Raw genomic sequence first — 19591 nt, 5'->3', positions numbered from 1 at the left:
TGCCAAGAGGTCTGCCTTTTCCTTGGGTGAAGTTACATGTTGCTATCAGGATACAAGAGAGTTCGGAACAGGAAAGAACAGAAGTTACACTCAACACCCTTAGCAAGGGACCAGAAAGCTTGACAGTCAGTTCAGCAGGAGGCAAGTTTATTACATTTCATTCTTATGAAGTCTGCTTTGGAATCATTGATAACTTTTTTTTTTTACACTTGTTTTGGGCTATTGTGTAAGCTGAATGAGAAACTGGAGATTTTAATTTAAGCATCAAACATGAGCTGCATTTTTATCATGGACTGCAGAGGCTTTTTTTTTTTTTTTTTGAGAGCCAAGACTTTGGTTTGATTATGTGAAATTCAGATAATTGAGAAATCACTATATTCACAATAAACCATAAATAGAATCATCTTGATGCTATTTCTCATTGTTACAGGTTTCAAAAGTTCATAATCATATTTGGTTTGCAAGGTAAGCACATGTTTGAAAAGACAAGATAGAGAACTTACTTGTCGTACTTCACCTTTTATAAAAAAAAATTCCATCCACTTCAAATCTTTATTCCAAAATTTAGTTTTAAGCAGTACTGATATCATGGTAATTTTTACATCACTTCTTTATTCACCAGTATATCCCTTTGTAACAACTTAATGTTTTCTCCTTCTGCCATTACTGATCTCTTTAATTTTGTCATCCATACCAGCTACTTCACTTGGAAAGATATAATTTATAAACAAATAAAGGACGAAGTGGTTGGTCCTCTCCTCTGTCATCCTCCTCATAGTCAATTTCTATATGTAGCATTTCAAAAAATATGCTCTTAATACTGTGTTCTTAACCCTTTGGTCTGGTTAAGATAAATGATGTGTTCTTCATTTGGCCCTGTGGCTCAGGTGCATTAGGCTCTTTTTCCTCCACCTCAAACTGCCATCACCCTAGAATCCAATTCAAACTGCCACCATCTTTCAGAGTAGGTTATCTCAACTGTCCAGTAAGGTTTTATATCCCATATCCTTTATACTGCTTTAAATGTCAGGGATATTGTCATTCACAAACTGAATGACACAGATGACAGATCAAGAACCTGTCTTGATTCTGTCATCTGTGCCCAGTGTGGCAGTAAAGATCATGAGAATAAAGACTGTAAGAGGAAAACACTGAAATTCTCTGAGTTAGACCACCTGGCATACTCTTTGAGCATGCCAAAGGTGGAAAGACGAAAAGGTGATACAAAAATTAAACACAGAGCAATGCATCGTCTGTCAGGAGGTGAAGAGGAAGTATACCACAACAGTAGCAACAACTCCTGCCAAACCCTCTTATGCTAAGAAGGCAACTGTCAAGAAAGAAGACAGTGCCAGTCAGGGTGTTGACACATATGTTAATCCTGCCTTCTCACAACAACATCCCTGAAAGGTATGACTTATTTGCTGTCTCTTTAGAGCAATTAAAGAGAAACCAATATGGACTCACTCCTGAAGAACATGCCAAAAATGATCCCACTACATGAAAATCCTCTTATTAAAAAAAATAATGGAATGTGCACCACTGAAGATTAAAAACATACCTCTAGACCAGGCACGGGCAACCTTTCCTAGTTCGAGGGCCAAATTATCATTCTGTCTCCGAGTCAAGGACCGGACCAAATTATTAAATAAAATAAATTAATGTTAAATGAATTAAAACAAGTTGCTACTTCATATTTCATTTATTTATAATATAATGTCTTGTCTCAGATCATAAAATCGTTTTAACATTTTACCTTTACCCAACCACCTCACTTCACAATAATAAGACACATCTTCATAATCTGAAAATAGGTCTGCCAAATACTCCTTAAATTGGCGGTGATTAAGTACACATGACTTAATAAAGTTAATACTGGCTACCACAACTTCAATAACATTTGTGAATTTAATCGATTTTGCACACAGATTTTTTTGGTGGATAATGCAGTGAAAATTTGTTAAATTTTCCAGATGGATTTGTAGTTCTATTGCTCTTTCATGAACTATTCCAATAAATCCTTTCTGTGCACCAACCATTGCAGGGGCTCCATCAGTGCATATACCAGATAGTGAACTCCATTTAAGCCCAAATCTCTCAAAGACTGTGTTGACTGTTTCAAATATATCTTCACCGGTAGTTGTTCCTTTTAACGGCCGAAGCGCCAATAATTCTTCTGTGATGTTGAAATCCGCATCAACTCCTCGAATAAATATTGCTAGTTGTGCTGTATCGGAGGCATCGGTGCTGTCATCCAAAGCAATTGAAAATGCTTCCAATCTAGCAATCTTCTCTCTTAAACTTTTTTTGATATCATCAGTCATAATTTCTATCCATTGGACAACAGTACGTCTCGACAAACGAATATTCTCAAAGTCTTTTTTCTTTTCAGGACATATTATACTTGCAACATCCAGCAGACATTCTTTGATAAATTCTCCTTCACCAAATGACTTAGAATGCTTAGTGATTTTTTCGCTTTGACAATGCTGTGGTGCTGCGTTCTTTGCTTGTTTAACATTTACTGCTGGGTATCCAAGTTCTTCTACAACTTCTGTATTTCATCTTTTCGTAGTTGTCCATCAATTTTTGGGTTTTCAGCATGTCTCGAAGTAAAGTGTCTCTTCAAGTTATGTTCTTTGTTGACGGATACGGATTCGTTGCACAGCAAACATGCAGGCAAACCTTTATTCAGAATAAAATAATAATCCTCCATCCAGTTGTCTTAAAATTGACAATTCTCTGCATCTACTTTTCTTTTTTTTTGCAATAACCCCTGACATTGTCCCAAATTTATAAGCGATATTCAGAACTGTCAAACAAAACTGTCTTCTACACTGCAGGCACCAAACAGAACATAACATCAATGCAGGCACTGAACAAAGCACAACACCAACGCAAGTACCGAACTGACACATTGAACACGTTCACACACATGGCATGTGTGAACATGTTCACCGTGAGAAGTGAGAGAGAGAAACCTTGGTTGCAGAAAACATAATGTGTTTTGCACAAGTCATATGACGTCAGCTTAATGTGAGTTAGTAGAACACGCATATTTTCTCCCACCATGAATCAGACAAACTTCGCTGAAATAGATTAGGGCCAGATCTGGGCTGGGGGTTGCCCATATGTGCTCTAGACCCTTTAACAGATGGCCCATCAACAGATAGCATGGATACTTCCATTACCCTTTGGGAAGATAAATGAATTAATATACTTAGTGCCCTAAAGGAAATGGAATTTGATGTCTTAGATATTTTTTTACAGAAGAAATTATGGATACTAGTCATTCACAATTCTAAAAAAAAAAAAGTCCAAGACTAATGAAAACAAAACCTCTGAACATAGGAAGTCAAATGATACCATCAAAAAGAAATAATGAAAGCATTCCAATTGGAATGCATATAGGGGAATTGTCATGGGTTCTGACAAAACATTAATAACATCAAGGCTGTCTTGCAGAAGTATAAATCAATATGCTTCTGCCTGCAGGAAAGATACCTGAAGCTAAGCGATCTGGCATTCCATGATTTTACTATTATTTGCAAGGATAGGGCAGGGCCATCGCCTGCCCACTAAGGAGTCGCTATCCTTGTGTGCAACCATATCCCCTTCTAGCAAGTCCCATTTAACACCAGCATAGAAGTAGTTATCTGATTCTCAGTTGGAATTCTAATAATAGTAGCTGCATCTACCTTCCTCCTGTCACAGATATTTCTCAAGATGACCTTGATGACATCATATTGCACTTAACATCCCCCATATTTTTAATGGGGGATTTAAACAGACATTGTTATGAGTGATTAAAGTAGCTGTGACCGAGTAGCATTAAAACTGATATCAAAATCTCCAATTTTGATATTGGTTTTAATGCTCTTTTCTTCATAATATGATCTATGTTGATAAATAACAGTGGCTATAGTAGGCACACCCTTGTTTTACTGTCGATTTTTATCTTCTATAACTATTTTTCATCTAATATGATTTTTGCCTCATCTTCATTATTTTGCAATCTAATCATCTGCATACATCATTATATTAACAGAAGTTCTTATTCACTGACTACCTGTTTTATTGTTGTTTCCTTTGTAATTCGATCAATAAATACTTAAAATAGAGTTGGAAACAAACTATATCTCTTATGCCTTGATTAATTTCAATTTCTTCTGTTAATTTATTATTTAGCAATAATATTTATAGCTTGTACTAATTGCAATGGATATTCTTTTTTTTAATTTATTTAATTTATTTTTTTTATTATATCCCATACAGAAGATCTTGGTTTTAACATTAAAACATCCACCCAACACCATGCAAATAACTGATCTTAGCTTTGCTGATGATGTTGTACTTATTGATACAGAACCAACAAATGCACAAAAACATCTCAGTCTATTAGAGGCACAGGCTAAACTTATTGGTCTGCAGATCAGCATCCAATAGTCCAAAACATTCTCAATAGGTTGTGAAAACTTTATACTTCAAATTAACAATAAACCCTTTGAAAGAGTAAAGAACTTTCAATACCTTGGATCGTACATCAGCAATACAGAAAATGATATCAGAAAACGTAAACAGCTGGCTCTAGTCTTCCATAACAAACTAACTCCGCCCCATCAGGAAATCATTATTATTATCATTAAAGACAAAATTAAGACTATACCATGCAACCAAGATCCATCTTCTTGTATGGTTTTCAAACCTGGACAATAAGCACCAAAAAAACTACAGATCTAATTAACTCCTTTGGAACTACATTCTCAGACTTATCCTTGGATACACCTGGATGGACTATGTCACTTACTCTGCTGTGCTAAATCTGGCTAAGCAAGAACCACTTGTCAGTATAGTAAAAAAACTACAACTCAGATGACTTGGGAATCAACTCAGACATCCTGAAGTCTCACCCTTTTTGGAATCCTTCATCCTGTACAAACCAGATGGCAAACGCAGTAGATGAAGACCATGCAAACAATTTTGACAATACATATGTGAAACCATCAGTAGGCTGAACTGCAAAACTCCATCTGACATCTACCAGTTAGCTCAGGATAGAGAGACTTGGAAGACCATAATTTGCAATATTTAATTTTGAATATAAATCGCTTTTCCCTTTTCACATTGTATCATATTGTGAATAAACTAGGTATGTATGTATGTATATTATATCCCATAATTTTTCACTATGTATTTTATCAAAATCTTTCTCGCAAAGGCTCATGCATATGCAAATTAAAATTTTCTTTTATTATTTTATTTTAAAAATCTTTGCACTGAAATGCAGTGCTACATACTCTGATTTACCAGAGCAAAGGCTCTGGTAAATCAAATTTGCCCCAATAGGCCAGAAAGGCTGAAGCTAAAATACATCAAGATCTATCCCACGCTGGTAGAAGGTATTCTAGAAGTCATTTGTTGTTGATGATGACGATGCCAAGCCACCAGTGTGCAGGGCACACTGGTGGCTTTGCATCATCATGAGGTCCTAATGAAATATTTTCTTTGTGAATTTTTGGAAGTCCATATAGCCTATTAGTTCTATCATAATAAATATATATATATATTTTTTTTTTCATTTATTTCAGTAAATTACACAGACTACAACCATGTTAGGAACAATTACTTTAATTTCCCAACATTTCATTTCAATCTTCATGTTACATACAAAGGAACACAATACTTGTACCCTTCTATATTCTGTTATTTAAATGTTTGGCTGTTTTAAATAATAAATAATTTTAGTAGTCAAGATGTTTTCTTAAAGATAACTTTTCCATGGTGGATACAAATATGTTGAAGATTTGGTATGTAAGTAGCAGTTTTGTTGTTATGTCTTCTAGTCATTTCCAAGTTTTAATAATCTTGTGAACATAGGTTCTCCATTTGATATTTGTCATTATCATCATCATATTCCTCACATAATATCCAAGGGGTGTACAGGATACATGAAAAAGTTACATTAACTTTCTATCAACAGTTTTCCTCCAAATTAATATGTTATCTGTCAAAATCCAACATTTTCAGATCTTATATTTCTTTCTTTTAAGACAGTTTTTACCATATATATCCATCTACATCTTGGTCTTCCTCTGGCTCTTTTTCTTTCCAACCTGGCAAAAGGACACTTGTTTTGCTAATCTTTCCTCTCCCATTCTATTTAAGTTACCATAACACCTGAGATTAGCTCTACTAACACATTCCTGAATGATAACAATGGCAAGTTCTTTCCTAATATCTTAATTTTTAATGTAATACTGCCATTGATTCCATCTGTTCCCTCCACTAATCTTTTTTAGATCTATAAATTCAAAATTGGTTTGAACACTGTCTTGTATACAGCTAATTTAGTGTTTTGACTAATTTCTCTCTTATTCCATATAAATTTATTCACTTGGCTTCCTATCATACTGGCTTTCCTAATTATGTTGTCTATTTCCATATTTAAATTTACCACCTTCACTAAAAATTATGCTTAAGTAGCTGAAACGTTTTACTTGTTCTATAAGTTCATTCAGGATACAGTTGATTTTTTCATTGTTTCTGCTTTTTTTCATTGTCGTTTTATTGCTGATTTTCATGTCAAATTTATTATGACAGTTATTCAATTTAGGTAGGGAATCCTGCTGACTTGTACTGGATTTATTCAGAAGTATAACATCATCTGCATAAAGATTCTGTATTAATATTGCCACTTTTGATATCAGATTTAATACCACTTTCCTTCATAATGTGATCCATATAGATAATGAATAACAGTGGAGATAATGGACACCCTTGTCACACACCTGATTTTACCTCAAATTATCTTCCTCTACCTCCTTCAAGTCAAATTGCTGACTTACAGCTTAAATACAGACTATGTATTGTTCAATATAATGTCTGATTTACATCATATAACTGTAGCATTTTGAAATGCTTTCCAGATCTACAAAATGTAAATACAGATCCTTGTGAAGCGAAAGTCTGATCCTGATGGTACTTGTTTTTCACCAAACTTTCCTTCCACAATTTTTCTTAGCCATTTCTCAAGACGGCTTTTTAATGAGACGGCTGGCCGACAACCGCCATCTCATTAAAAATCAACTGGTCACGAAACATGTACCAAAACACGAAATGCTGAATAGACTTAAATGGATATCGACCCAGGCCTTGGAATAATATTTATGAATAGGTTTTCATGTCAGAAGCTTACATAGAGTTGGAGCATTTCAAGAAATCATATATGAATTAAATAGATATAAAATGGATATAGTAGCAAAACAAGAGACACGATGGACAGGAGAAGGAAATTTGAAGAAAGAAAACCTTTTGCTACTTTATGATGGAAACAACTCTGATAAACATGAATTAGGAACCGTTTTCATCATTAGGAAAATATTGCAGTCATTTCTGATCGAATTTTGAAGCTTTTAACGAAAGAATAAGCAAGCTAAAAGTACAAGCAAAATGGTTCAAGATAACCTTTATTAATATACACACACCTGTAGAAGAGTCGATAAAAGATGAATTCTATGAAAAACTGGAATTAATCCTTGAAAAATTCTCCAGCAAGATATAATAATTTTATTAGGTGATTTCAACTCAAAAATTAGAAAAGAAGAAATTTATAAAAAAAATTATTGGAAACCAAAGCCTTCATGAAGAGACAAATATTAATGGAGAAAGATTATTTAATTTGGCTGCATCCAGAAATTTCATAATAAGCAACAGTACTAATTTTTATGACTATTTGACCTATTTTTCTTTTGGAGTACCCCTTGTATAATGTCATTGGCTTTTTACTCATTTTTTTCCCACGAGCTCCACAGACAATTGTCATTCGAAATGGCTCACACCCTATTACTTCCACCTCTAATCTTGATTCATCATATTCTATCCTTCTCCTTTTTCCTAAAAATATTTTATCTTTCTCCTTTTTTTCTCAAAGAATTTATAGTCCATCCTTGGAAATTCGGTTTTAATTCACATGCCTTTGTTTTGTATACAATCTAGTTCCCACATTTCTACCCCCCCCCCCCCATTCCTTTTGGTCATACTTTTGCAGTGTTATTTAAACTTTTATCGTTATACACCTGGTGCTTCTTCAAAAGAATACATCCTCGAACATCCTACAAAGGTATATCCAAAATTATTCCTTCCATATATTTTTTGTTTATCTGTGTCTCTAAAATTCAATAATGCTTTAAAATAAAGAGCCAATGACATTATATAAGGGGTACTCCTAAAGGAAAATAGGCAAAATAGCCATAAAAATTAATACTAATTTAGAGGAGTAGCATGGAAAATTTTCCAGAAATAATATTTATAAGCAACACTATGTTTTTGAGGAAGAATATACACAAACGAACATAGAAATCTCCATGGTCTTACATTCAATCAAATAGACCATATCATAATCAGTAAAAGACATTGAAATTGCATTCAAAGTATCCAGAGCTTCAGAGGAGCTGAGTGTGATAGTGACTATTTTCTGATTGATATCTTACTTAAGATTAAAATAAACAGTAAATATTTTCAGCACATGCAAATCAACTGAACTACAATATTAATAAACTAGATAGAAGAGAGAGAAAAATATGAGTGTGAATTAAAACAGAAATTGAAAAATATACTACCAGAGGAGAATGAAAATATTGAAAACATCTGGAATCATATCAAGGATAGCATAAAAGTAGTAGCAGAAAATTCAGAATTCTAAGTAAAATACGGCATAAAAAATGTTTCAATGAACTATGGTGATAAGCAGTAAGAAAAAAAATAAAACACTTGGCTTAATAACCCAGCTGATATTCATGCATCTCTGAGATACAAAAAGAGCAACAAGGAAGCCAATAAAATAATAAGACAACAGAAAAGAAAATTCTTTCATGAACAGATTGAAGACATACAGAAATACTTTACAGTAAATAATCCCAGAAAAATTTTCCATGAAACTAAAACCAAAAAACAGGCTTGCATATGAAAACAACAGTAAACAACACTTGCAATAGACAAACACTAACCACTAGAGATGAAATAGCAAACAGGTGGAGAGAGTACTTAAACAAACTCCTAAATTGTGATGAACCTACTGTGTCTTTCAAACAGAATACTTATCATACTTGTCAACCAGAAATAATTAAATCTTCCCTGGCTGAAGTAGAGGAAAGTATAAAGCTGCTCAAAAACAACAGGGCACCTGGTACTGAAGGAATGATAGCTGAACTCATTAAATATGGGGGTAATTAATTAACCACTCATATACATAAGCTGGAAAATTTAATTTGGAGAAAAAAAAGAGATACCTGTGGAATGGAAAGAATCACTAATAATTCCTGCTTATAAAAAGGGAAACAAATATGAAAATTACAAGGGAATATCACTACTGACATCAGGCTACAAAATTATTTAATATTATACTAAAAAGAATCTTATCTTGTACCAAAGAAAATATTGGTGAATATCAAGTGGGATTTCAAAGAAATAGATCAACATTTTACCAAATATTTATACTTAGACAAATACTAGAAAAAAATGGCAATACAATCTGCAGGTCCATATTTTATTTGTAGACTTTAGAAAAGCATATGATAACATTCATAGAGAACCTTGGAGAATATTAGATGAACTAGGAATATCTCATAAGATAATATGTCTAATCAAAATTTGCACCACTGACTGCCGAAGCATATTATTAGCTAATGGAATTAGATCTTAAACTTTTGATATTAAGACAGGATTGAAACAAGGAGATGCCCTTTCGCCCATCCTTTTTAATCTAGCATTAGAAAAATGCATTCAAGAAATTGTAAAAGATAACATAAACAGAACAGTAATATTAGGATATTCAGATGATATATGCCTTGTTGGAGAAAATGCTGAAGACATTAGAACAACATTTAGAAAACTCAAAATTGCTGCTGAAAAAACTAGAATTACAAATCAACCAGGATAAAACTGAATATTTAAATGTATGCAGAAATCACAATCAAGGGGAAAATGAACATTTTACCATTGATAACCAGAAATTTACAAGTACCACTTCCTTCATATAACTTGGAACATTGATTACTCAAAATAATAAAATTAGTTCAGAAATAAAAGCTGGAATACATATCTCCAATAGATCTTACCATTCACTACATCATTATTATCTTCCAAAATTCTATCAAGCAGAATTAAAACAGAAATATACAAGATAATCATTAGGTCTATTGTTTTGTATGGAGCTTAACAGACCAAGATGCAAAAGCATTGCATGTATTTGAAAATAAAATTCTCGGAAAAGTCTATGGATCTGTAAGAGATAACACAACAGGAGAATGGAGAAGAAGACATAACCAAGAACTGTATGAACTCTGTTGATCCCCACTTCTAGTTGATGAGATTTGAGCAAGCAGATTGAGATGGCTTGGACATGTGGAAAGAATGGGTGAGGAGAGAATGGCTAAACAATAATTCAAGATGAAGGCTGATGGAAAGTGACTCAGAGGTAGGCCATGGATGCATTGGAGAATAATATCCAAAAAGACTTAGATGAGATGGGAATTCAGAACTGGAATGAAAAAGCTCAAGATAGAAAGGAATCGAAAAAGCTGGTGCATGCAGCTAAGAACCTTTAGAGGTTCAATAGCTAAAGAAGAAGAAGATTTCTCAAGTATACTTGTATAGATCTTACCAGGAACACTCAGTAGGGAAATTCCTTTGTAATTCTCAGATTCAGTTCTTTTTCTCTTTTTATAGATGGGTACTATGAGAGCTCTGCTTCAGTCATCCAGAATTCGACTCTGACCAGGTCTGTTGCATTATGCAATGCAGCTGCTGTAAAACTTTGATATCTCCATATTTGAATATTTCTGGTCGATTATCATCTACTCCACCTTATTGGTAAGTTTCTTTATGTTGCCCATCCAACTCATTCGCTGTCTTTCTCTCCTCATATCGTCAACTTTCCTAATTTTTCCATGATTCATATGTTTGTATAATATGTCCAGAGTACATTAACTTCTGTTTAGCAATCAATGCCTCCAGTGAGCATTATGTTTTTATGTAATTTAAAGCTTTTTTTCCAAGTCATTCCTGCTGTCCATGAAACTTAATTGTTTCCTCCACATCCATAATTCAAATGAACTAATTCACTTTCTGTTTATTTTTTTAATGACACAACTCTCATATCCATACTTGACCTCTGGAAAGTCCATTGCTTTAAAAGTTCTAAACTTTTTGCCCTTATCAAGCATCTGTATCTTTCATAATTTTTATCAAGTTTAACAAGCTGTTTTTCCCCACCACTACCCTTCGTTTAATTTAATTAAAATTACAGAAACTAGCACTTTTGTTTTAATTATTCATATTTATAAGCATTTTTTTTTAAATTAAGAATCAACTGCTCTTCCTTAGTTTCTGCCATGAGAATCATATCATATGCATATCTTACTATTCCCCCCCACCACCACCACCATTCTTAATTCCTGCTTGGTCTTTAGCTAAATTAGCTATTCTCATTACGTACTGTAAATATTCCTTGCTTCACCTCTTTCTCCACTCAAACACTGTTTCTCTAAAGATTTTTTTACTGAAGTTTTATGCAGTTTTCTGATTATATGCACAGTTATTCTCATTACTCTCATCACATTTCACAGTCTGTTATGAACAATATAATCAAAAGCTTTCTTATAATCAATGAAAACAGATGATTACATCCTTTTTGAAATTTTTTCTTGTTCTTTCCATAATCTATCTCATGCTATTGTTATCTAGTCTCTTGTTCCTTTATTTTTCCTAAAATATGCCTCTTCGTTTGGCAATTTTCTATTCATATATAGTTCCAGCATTTTTTTGGATTACTTTCAACATAACTTTACTTGCATGTGAAATTAAAGAAATAATTCTGTACATTCTCATATTCTCTTGGATTTGATTTTTTTTTTTTTTTTTTTTCTTAAGAATTGGGATCATTACAGCCAACTTCTATACTGCCTGTAGTCATCTTCAATCCCACCAAAATGCATTCACCCTTTTCTCCTGCAAAAGGGATCTCATCTCACCTACCCATTCTCTCTAATACATAAATCGCAAAATCACCAGACTCGATCATATCTCTCTCTCTCTCTCTCTCTATCCCCCCCCCCCCTGAACTGACATTTGCTTCCAGCTTCTCCTGGCATAAACATATGAATCTCTAAACACTAGGCATTATTTTCCATTCAAGATGCTACTTTTCATCCATCCAGCTACTACCTCTATACAAATCCCAAATCCACCCATTCTTAAAAAACTGTTCACATGTTTGAATGGTACTTAAAGCTTTTCTAAAATTTTTTGATGCTGAGCAGAGGAGAGCAGCTTGGCTCATAGATGATCCCACCCTTGTTTCACTTCAACCTCTATCTCATGGACACATTATTTCAGTTCTGTGTCTTTTCTTTCAGACTCTTTGGTCCTTCTCCGCTGAACTAGCAACTATTATTCTCTTACTTTCTGAGGAAATAGTGGTTGCACACTTTTAACAGGTGTAGCACTTTCTTTTGTGCCTGTTAAAAGCTATCCAACATCCATTTACAGTACACTTGCAAACACATTAAGTCAACTTCTTATCTTTCTCTTTTATTTCATCTACCTCTCTACTCTGGAACAGCCTTCCTCATGAAGTGTTCCAACAACTACAACTTCAACTCTTCAAGAAAAATGTCAGTAAACTTTCTTTTCTGACCCTCACCAAAAGTGCAGTACACTGGCATCTTAGTCAATGAGCTTGCCTCCCAAAGTTAACTCCTTCCCTCCTAACACATATACACACATACAGGGTGTTCGGGATAAATTTGACATATTTATAATTAATTATATTTTTCCGTAAGTTACGTGTATTAACACACACTTCTCTTCATTTAAAAGTTTGGACCCTTCTTCATTCATATACAAGATGTCAGAAAGGATGGATAGCTGGAACCCACCTGAATCATGGAAGAGAATAACTTGTATCATGATGATTCGTGCCCGCCATCAAAATAAGGATATTACGACTGCTGCCCAATTCTCCCTGAATACAGTAAAAACAATCAGGCATGAACTAGAGACTTGCAATGGTGACTACGAGGATGTAGCAAGAAGAAAGATCCCTAGCAGACGATCTGATTGCGTTCGTACAGCAGAATTCCTCGCAAATCTGCAGGAACAGGTGTTGAAGAACCCTGGCATTGGAATTCGGGCTTTGTTCGTGGAGTTACTAACTGTAGTCAAGCCCTGGATAACAAGGGTAGCCAATGGTAGGCCGTATGTATGGCAGCAGGATTCGGCCCCTTGCCACACCTCTGGGAAAAGTCAAAAATGGTTGTCTGAAAATTTCTACGACTTCACCAGTCCAAATGTTTGGCCTCCAAACTCCCCAGACCTTAACCCCATGGATTATTTTGTATGGGGCGCAGTTGAAAAAGACACCAATCGCACTTCCAGTAATACAAAAGCCCAGTTAATGGATAAAATTAAAACAGTTTTTGCGGCCCTTCCCAGGGAGACTGTAGCATCAGCTTGTTCGAGGTTCGAAGCAGAATTGAAGCTGTGATCGATGCTAATGGTGGTTATTTTGAGTAAATCTTGTTGATAGTATTGTAATTAACTCTGCCTGTAATGTTTTTTTGTCAATTCATTAAATTTAATAGATACAAAGAAGATTTTCTTTTTCCTTACGAAACTGTCAAATTTATCCCGAACACCCTGTATATGGCATTAAATTTCTACCAGTCTCCTGAAACTCAGGTTAAAGCAACATTTAGGAAATGAAAGAATGATTATCCACTGAATTAGAAACTTTTATTTAATACTGTTTTGGACTTCCTTTAGCCCAAATTACAGTACATCTGTGGTTTGGCATAGATTCTACAATTGGATTACATCTACAATGTACCAGGTGTTCACCAGACAGTTCTTTAACTGGCTCAGATTTGATGGAAGAGGACTGTTATGCTTGCTGAACCACTGCTGGATAAAAAGTCAACATTGCTGGATGGACTTGATCAGCAACATTGTTCAGATATTCCTTGGAGAACATTTCCAGCCATATCAGGGGATCCATTCTGTACCAACAGAACATGCCCCACCATGACACCACCTCCAGAACCTTGAGTTGTATTTACAAAGCAAGCTGGGTTGATTGTTTCATGGAGCTACTGCCAAACTCTCTGTGTACTGTCGATACAGAACAGGATGTACTTGTCAGACCACGTGACTTTTTTCCAGTGTCCATTCACAGTGTTTCTAACACCACTGTAGATGAACTTTCTGGTTCTTTGCAAAAATCAGTAGTTTCTGTATAGGAATGTTTGTCCATATAAGCCTTCTCAGACAATAGTGATCTCGTTCCTGATAGACTGTCTTAGCACCAGTTACACCTCTTAAACAAGCAATGCGGGTTATTTTTTCCACTGATTAAACACCCGGGATATTTCGCCTTTTGAGAAACTAGTCGGCTCTGGTGTTTTCAAAATCATGACTCCAGCCAGATGAGCACCCCACAATAAGCCCTTTATCGAACTCCGAAAGATCCTTTGATTTTTCCATTGTGATCAACACTATTGATTGTACTGACCAGCAGCATTCTTAAACAGTTCTAGAACATGTGGCCAAATATGACCAAGTATTTTGCATGTATGCTGTGTAAGTGACGTTTATGCACATCTGCATAAAGGATTAGAAAACTTTAGTGGCTGGTATGTGTCGTATTTATTTGGTAGATGATTTCTTTTGTCCAGTATAAAATTACCTTACTTTGTACTGGAAATGTGATATGCATTTGAAAAGTTTGTTTGTTCTGTAGAGTAGTGTTTTCAGGTTAGCTGTGGGAAGGCCCACAGTCAGGTTTACAAATTTTTGTGAGTGGATTGCACATATAACAAAATTGATCATAATAATGCTCAGTCCTGTGCTGCCAGCAATAGCATTGCCATACTGGATTATGATATTTTACTATTCCTGGTAAAATTCGAGCCACCCTTTCACAGTCTATATTCATAATGTCAATTAATAAAAATAAATAAATATGCTATATAGAACTAAGTTTAATTTTGTATGTGACATAGCAAGTGTAAATGCCAACTCCTTTTTTTATTATAACATTCTGTTAAGTTTATTGCAACTAAGTTTATTATTAATTTACTTTAGGAGTAGCTGGATTGTTATGACTGATGATGGTTCTACACTAGTCTGTTGGCATCCAGAACAGAAATTTCCTTATGAACATACAAAGGTAATTGCTGACTATTTTGTTCTTCTTCTGGATCCTTTCAGTGTTTGTTTAGAACTGTGTCAAAAAGAATGTGTAAACGTTGTTTTTATTAAAGTTGCATAGTTTTTTTTAAACAGAATAGAAAACTATTGATTAATTTGCAGTGAGTATTTTAAGTATATAAGAAAGCACTAAATGTTTCTCTTATTTCAGTTTTATCTTCTAATAGATCATATTAAATAATAACAGTTATTATTATAAAAGTAAGTTATTATTATAAAAGAAAGTAGTCATGACTTACACATGTAACAAAAATGATATATAATTTATTCAAAAACCCCAATATATTTCATCTAATGTTGTGGACATTGTCAGGGATATACTATTAACTAGATTCAAAAGATGAATCAAAATAATGAGTCATGAATCATGCGTCTATTAGCTCATATCTCGGTTGCAGCTGAAGTATATGATATTACACTATATTAGAGTTCAAAAGAACAATTGTAGTAAGTTGCATAGATTTAAAATAATTTATTAATTAAAAAAAACTTATGAACAATTAATGATCACTTCACAAAATTTGGATATTGACATACACTCTAATCAGTTCAGGTTCAGACGATTTCTTAGCATTTCGCATGTTTCAGAGAAAAGATGATCAAATTTTAAATTGCTGGAGCAAAGAAGTTTTGTCTGGTTCCAAAGAACTCTGTGTCTAGTGTCAGTAGCATGAGAAGCGAAGCCAGATTTGTTAGATTCCAAAAATGCGATGTCTTGATGTTCTTCAATTCTGATCAAGGTAGAACAGGCAGTCTCTCCAAAATTGAAAATATGATGTAAACGGGTACGTGATAGACACTTGGTAAAGAAAGAGATGATAGTGTAGCCTTTTTTTTTTTTGTTGATGATAGGAAGACAGTTTCCCAGCTGGTTTGAAGGAAGCATGTAGATATTCATCAACTGAATTTATGAAGAATCCTTGCTATTTGTTCTAAGGTTCCTTTAAGGTAGGGTATTGAAATTTTTTTCACATCGGATTGTAGTCTGGTAGAAGGATGATAATTATCAATAATTTTTTGAATGGTGGTTTTGTTGTATCCATTACCCTTCAGTTGTTCCTCCTCCCCCTCCTCAGTTATATGGCTTGCCTAAGATTCATAAACTCAATTCTCCCCCTAAGACCCATAGTAGATACCACTGATTCTCCCTGCTATAAATTATCCAAACAGTTAATGAAATCTCTTCCCCCCCCTCCCTTATTGGTTATACTATGTCATACATAAAAAATTCTTCCCATTTTAAAAGCTCCACAGAAAATATAATTGTTAATGATACTGATATCCTAGTGAGCTTTTACATCACCTCATTAAATGACACCTGATTGCTTTTTTAAAAAAAAGTTTTTCCCCTTGATATCATTGACATCTTTTCCTTTGCTATCTAATTCTAGTCATTTCTATGTTCTCCCCAGGACCTTTTGAATGGACAAACCATCCAGCTGGTTTTACTGACCACCCAGCTAATTAATGTTGTGAATTAACAGGGTTAAATAATGAGCAAGAATGGAAAAAAATAATTTGACATTTTTTAATTAAGCGATGAGAAATCGAACTGGAGAGTCTCGATACTCGTGAGACCAGCTCAATTCTTGCATTGCAAGCCAATCTCGAGAGCTTCGGATATTCACTTTGATGCACACCAATCTGTATGTGGAAGAAGACAAAAATCGGGATCTCGAATACAACAAAGAAGATCTTTGTTGTATTAGTTATTATTTTTATTATTATGAGTTATTAAGAAGATATTTGTTGTATGTGTGAGTTATATTCGAGTAAATATGGTACTGAATATTTTCAACATTTGTGATTCAAGACAGATGTTGGAAGTGGAGTATTTTAAGCTAACTAAAAATAGTAATAATACTTTAATAGTTTATAAATGATATTATTTTTTTAATACATAAAACAGTATTATGAATAAATTAATAAATTGTCTTGTATGACTGGGTTAGGCTCATACCAAAGTGGAGGATTTTTTTCCCAGAAACCTTTTTTTTTTTTTTTTTTTTTTTTGTCCCTCAACACACCTGCAATATACAAAAATGGTAATAAAAATAATAAAATGTCAGGAATAAGGATTAACCAACCTATTTCGTCAGATTTGGTTTCGAATACCTGCATGGTGAACTCTGGGTCTATGTTTAAGCATAAATTAGGAACACAGAATACATGCATTTTTTTCTTTACAGTTTAATAAATATATGAATATATCAATAAATGTATTTGCTGCACCACTTGTAGGGTTATTCAGAGTCAGTACAATCTAATAGCAAGCATATTGTGTTTAAATAAGCTTGCTATTACATGGACTAGCAAATATAGGAGCTTCATGAACATATTTCAGAGTATCACAGGGTAAAATTTAGTCAACATTACAAATTATCTTGCTTATAAATTCACCAGATACAGTATTAAACACGTGACTATGATATAGTAAGTGAGAGTGGTAGAATATACTCATCGGACTAGTGAGATATTTGCATGGCTCATGAGTCAGCACTAAATTTTTCAGGCCCTGTGTATGTGTGTGTGTCTGCACCATACACAGCACTTTTTTTTGTCAAACAACAGGTGCCATATGCATTCTTTGCTAGCAGGAAAAGTTTAAAATTAAAATGACACAGTATTTGAAACCCACATGTCACTGTTAATAAAGGTACCAGTATGCCATACTGTCCCCCCCCCCCCCCAAAAAAAAAAAAAACTGCACATACACACATACCATTTTAATCTCACTAGAACTTTAGACAACTCACAATTCCAACATTTGTAGTGGTAATCCTGTGATATATGCCTGTATCTGTTATTCCCACCTTCAAATCATATACTGAAGATGCATATCTTTCCTTTGGATGAAAGGTCTATTAAAAAAAAGATTGTTGTTGTGTAACTAATCCAAGTGGGGAAGTAATGTTTTTGCCAGCAAAGGCTGGTCAATTGGTAGAGCCTCTGCTAACCAGTGGCTCGCAGAAAGTTAACAGGTTTGAGTGCGGTTAGTAGTTAGAAGGGACCAATCATTCGATGGTTTTGGCACGTTCTCCCTTGATGAGTCTTTGGACTCTCTGGAGGTGTCACATAATAATAATAATTATAATAATAAAAGTCCATTCTTTCTTTGAAGGCATCTGTAAATCTCTCTCTGTCTTGCACATTCTTAAGAAGTTATTCTACATCCTTCTCTCCTATATGAATTTAAAGAACAAAGATAGATGAAGGATCTTTGTTCTTTGAGATAGCAGTCCTTGCTTTCATAAGGACTGTTATCACTTATTTATTAGAATCGGATGCGGCTGATCTGAAATAAGGTAAGCAAATAGATAATATTTTTCAGCATGAGAAGTCAAGCTTAGCATATTCTGATGTGCAGATAACATGTTTAGGTGAAATGACATTACTTTGCTTCATCGTGGAACCTTCAAATCTAGCTAAATCTTTCTTCAAAGAACCTCGTTAAACATGTCATCAAGTTAATTTTAACAAGAACAATTTGATGTTATATATACATATCTTTACACACGCACACATACACATGATTAGGTCATGTGTTTATATGCACATTCATCATAATTATCACACTTTCATCTGCATTCATGATGTGGTATTTACTCATTCTTGCTTTCTCTTTTTAGTTCTTTCCAACAATTCTAATTGTCCTGGCGCTTTTTTACTCATAATCAATGAAATGTTTGCAAATTAATAAAATATTAACATCTGTTCATTTCACATCTAAATGCTATATAAATTAGTTAACACATTATCCAGACATATAGGTAGTAAGATGGATTACTGAATTTTTCAAATTCAGTAATCCATCTTAGATTTCCAAAAAATTCCACCACTGATGTTTCCATCATCAATATTAGAATGTCTCCCAAGAGTTTGGAGAATAAATAGGATAGGAGTCAAATGGATGTGTAATCTTATTAAGCAAGAGACTCTTAAGAAATGGATGATGTGGAAGGAATACTGTGTGCATAAGGACGATGTCTGTTATGAAAATTATAAGCAGTAGGCTAGAATAGTCGCAACTGTTGCACAGAAAGCTAAGTCTTTCCTCTGCAACTGGCTGCAAGCTAAAGACAATGCATAAGAATTCTGTTGATATGCTGCAAGTAAAAGAATGAATGAATATGAAGAATAACTTCTGAATGCAAATAGTGTGAAGAAGATAGATGCAGAAGAGGTTGTTCAACTAATGAGTGCCCATTTTGCTAAAAGCTGTCACCTGGTGTATGCAACATTGAGTTCACTGCTACCTCTTCACTGAATGAAGAAACTCAGGTGTATGAAGAGGAGGTATAAGAGCTGTTGCACAAACTGAATTAGA

General features: G+C 34.2%; 1 protein-coding gene across 3 annotated transcripts in view; it reads left to right on the top strand.

Moving 5' to 3' along the window:
* Window positions 1–19591, top strand: part of mRpL42 (mitochondrial ribosomal protein L42) — a 76779-nt gene that overhangs the window by 22885 nt on the left and 34303 nt on the right. For all 3 annotated transcript variants that reach the window (XM_090406084.1, XM_090406066.1, XM_090406075.1), the window contains exon 3: window positions 15139–15223. In XM_090406084.1, coding sequence (XP_090262210.1) covers window positions 15139–15223 — 85 coding nt within the window. The remainder of the gene's footprint in view (window positions 1–15138; window positions 15224–19591) is intronic.

This window comes from Typopeltis vanoorti, chromosome 2 (assembly GCF_054136105.1).
Source record: "Typopeltis vanoorti isolate ZY-2024b chromosome 2, IOZ_Tvanoo_1.0, whole genome shotgun sequence".
NCBI classification, from domain to species: Eukaryota; Metazoa; Arthropoda; class Arachnida; order Uropygi; family Thelyphonidae; genus Typopeltis; species Typopeltis vanoorti.
The sequence above is the reverse complement of the archived record's forward strand: the minus strand, read 5'-3'. Positions and strand labels throughout refer to the sequence as shown.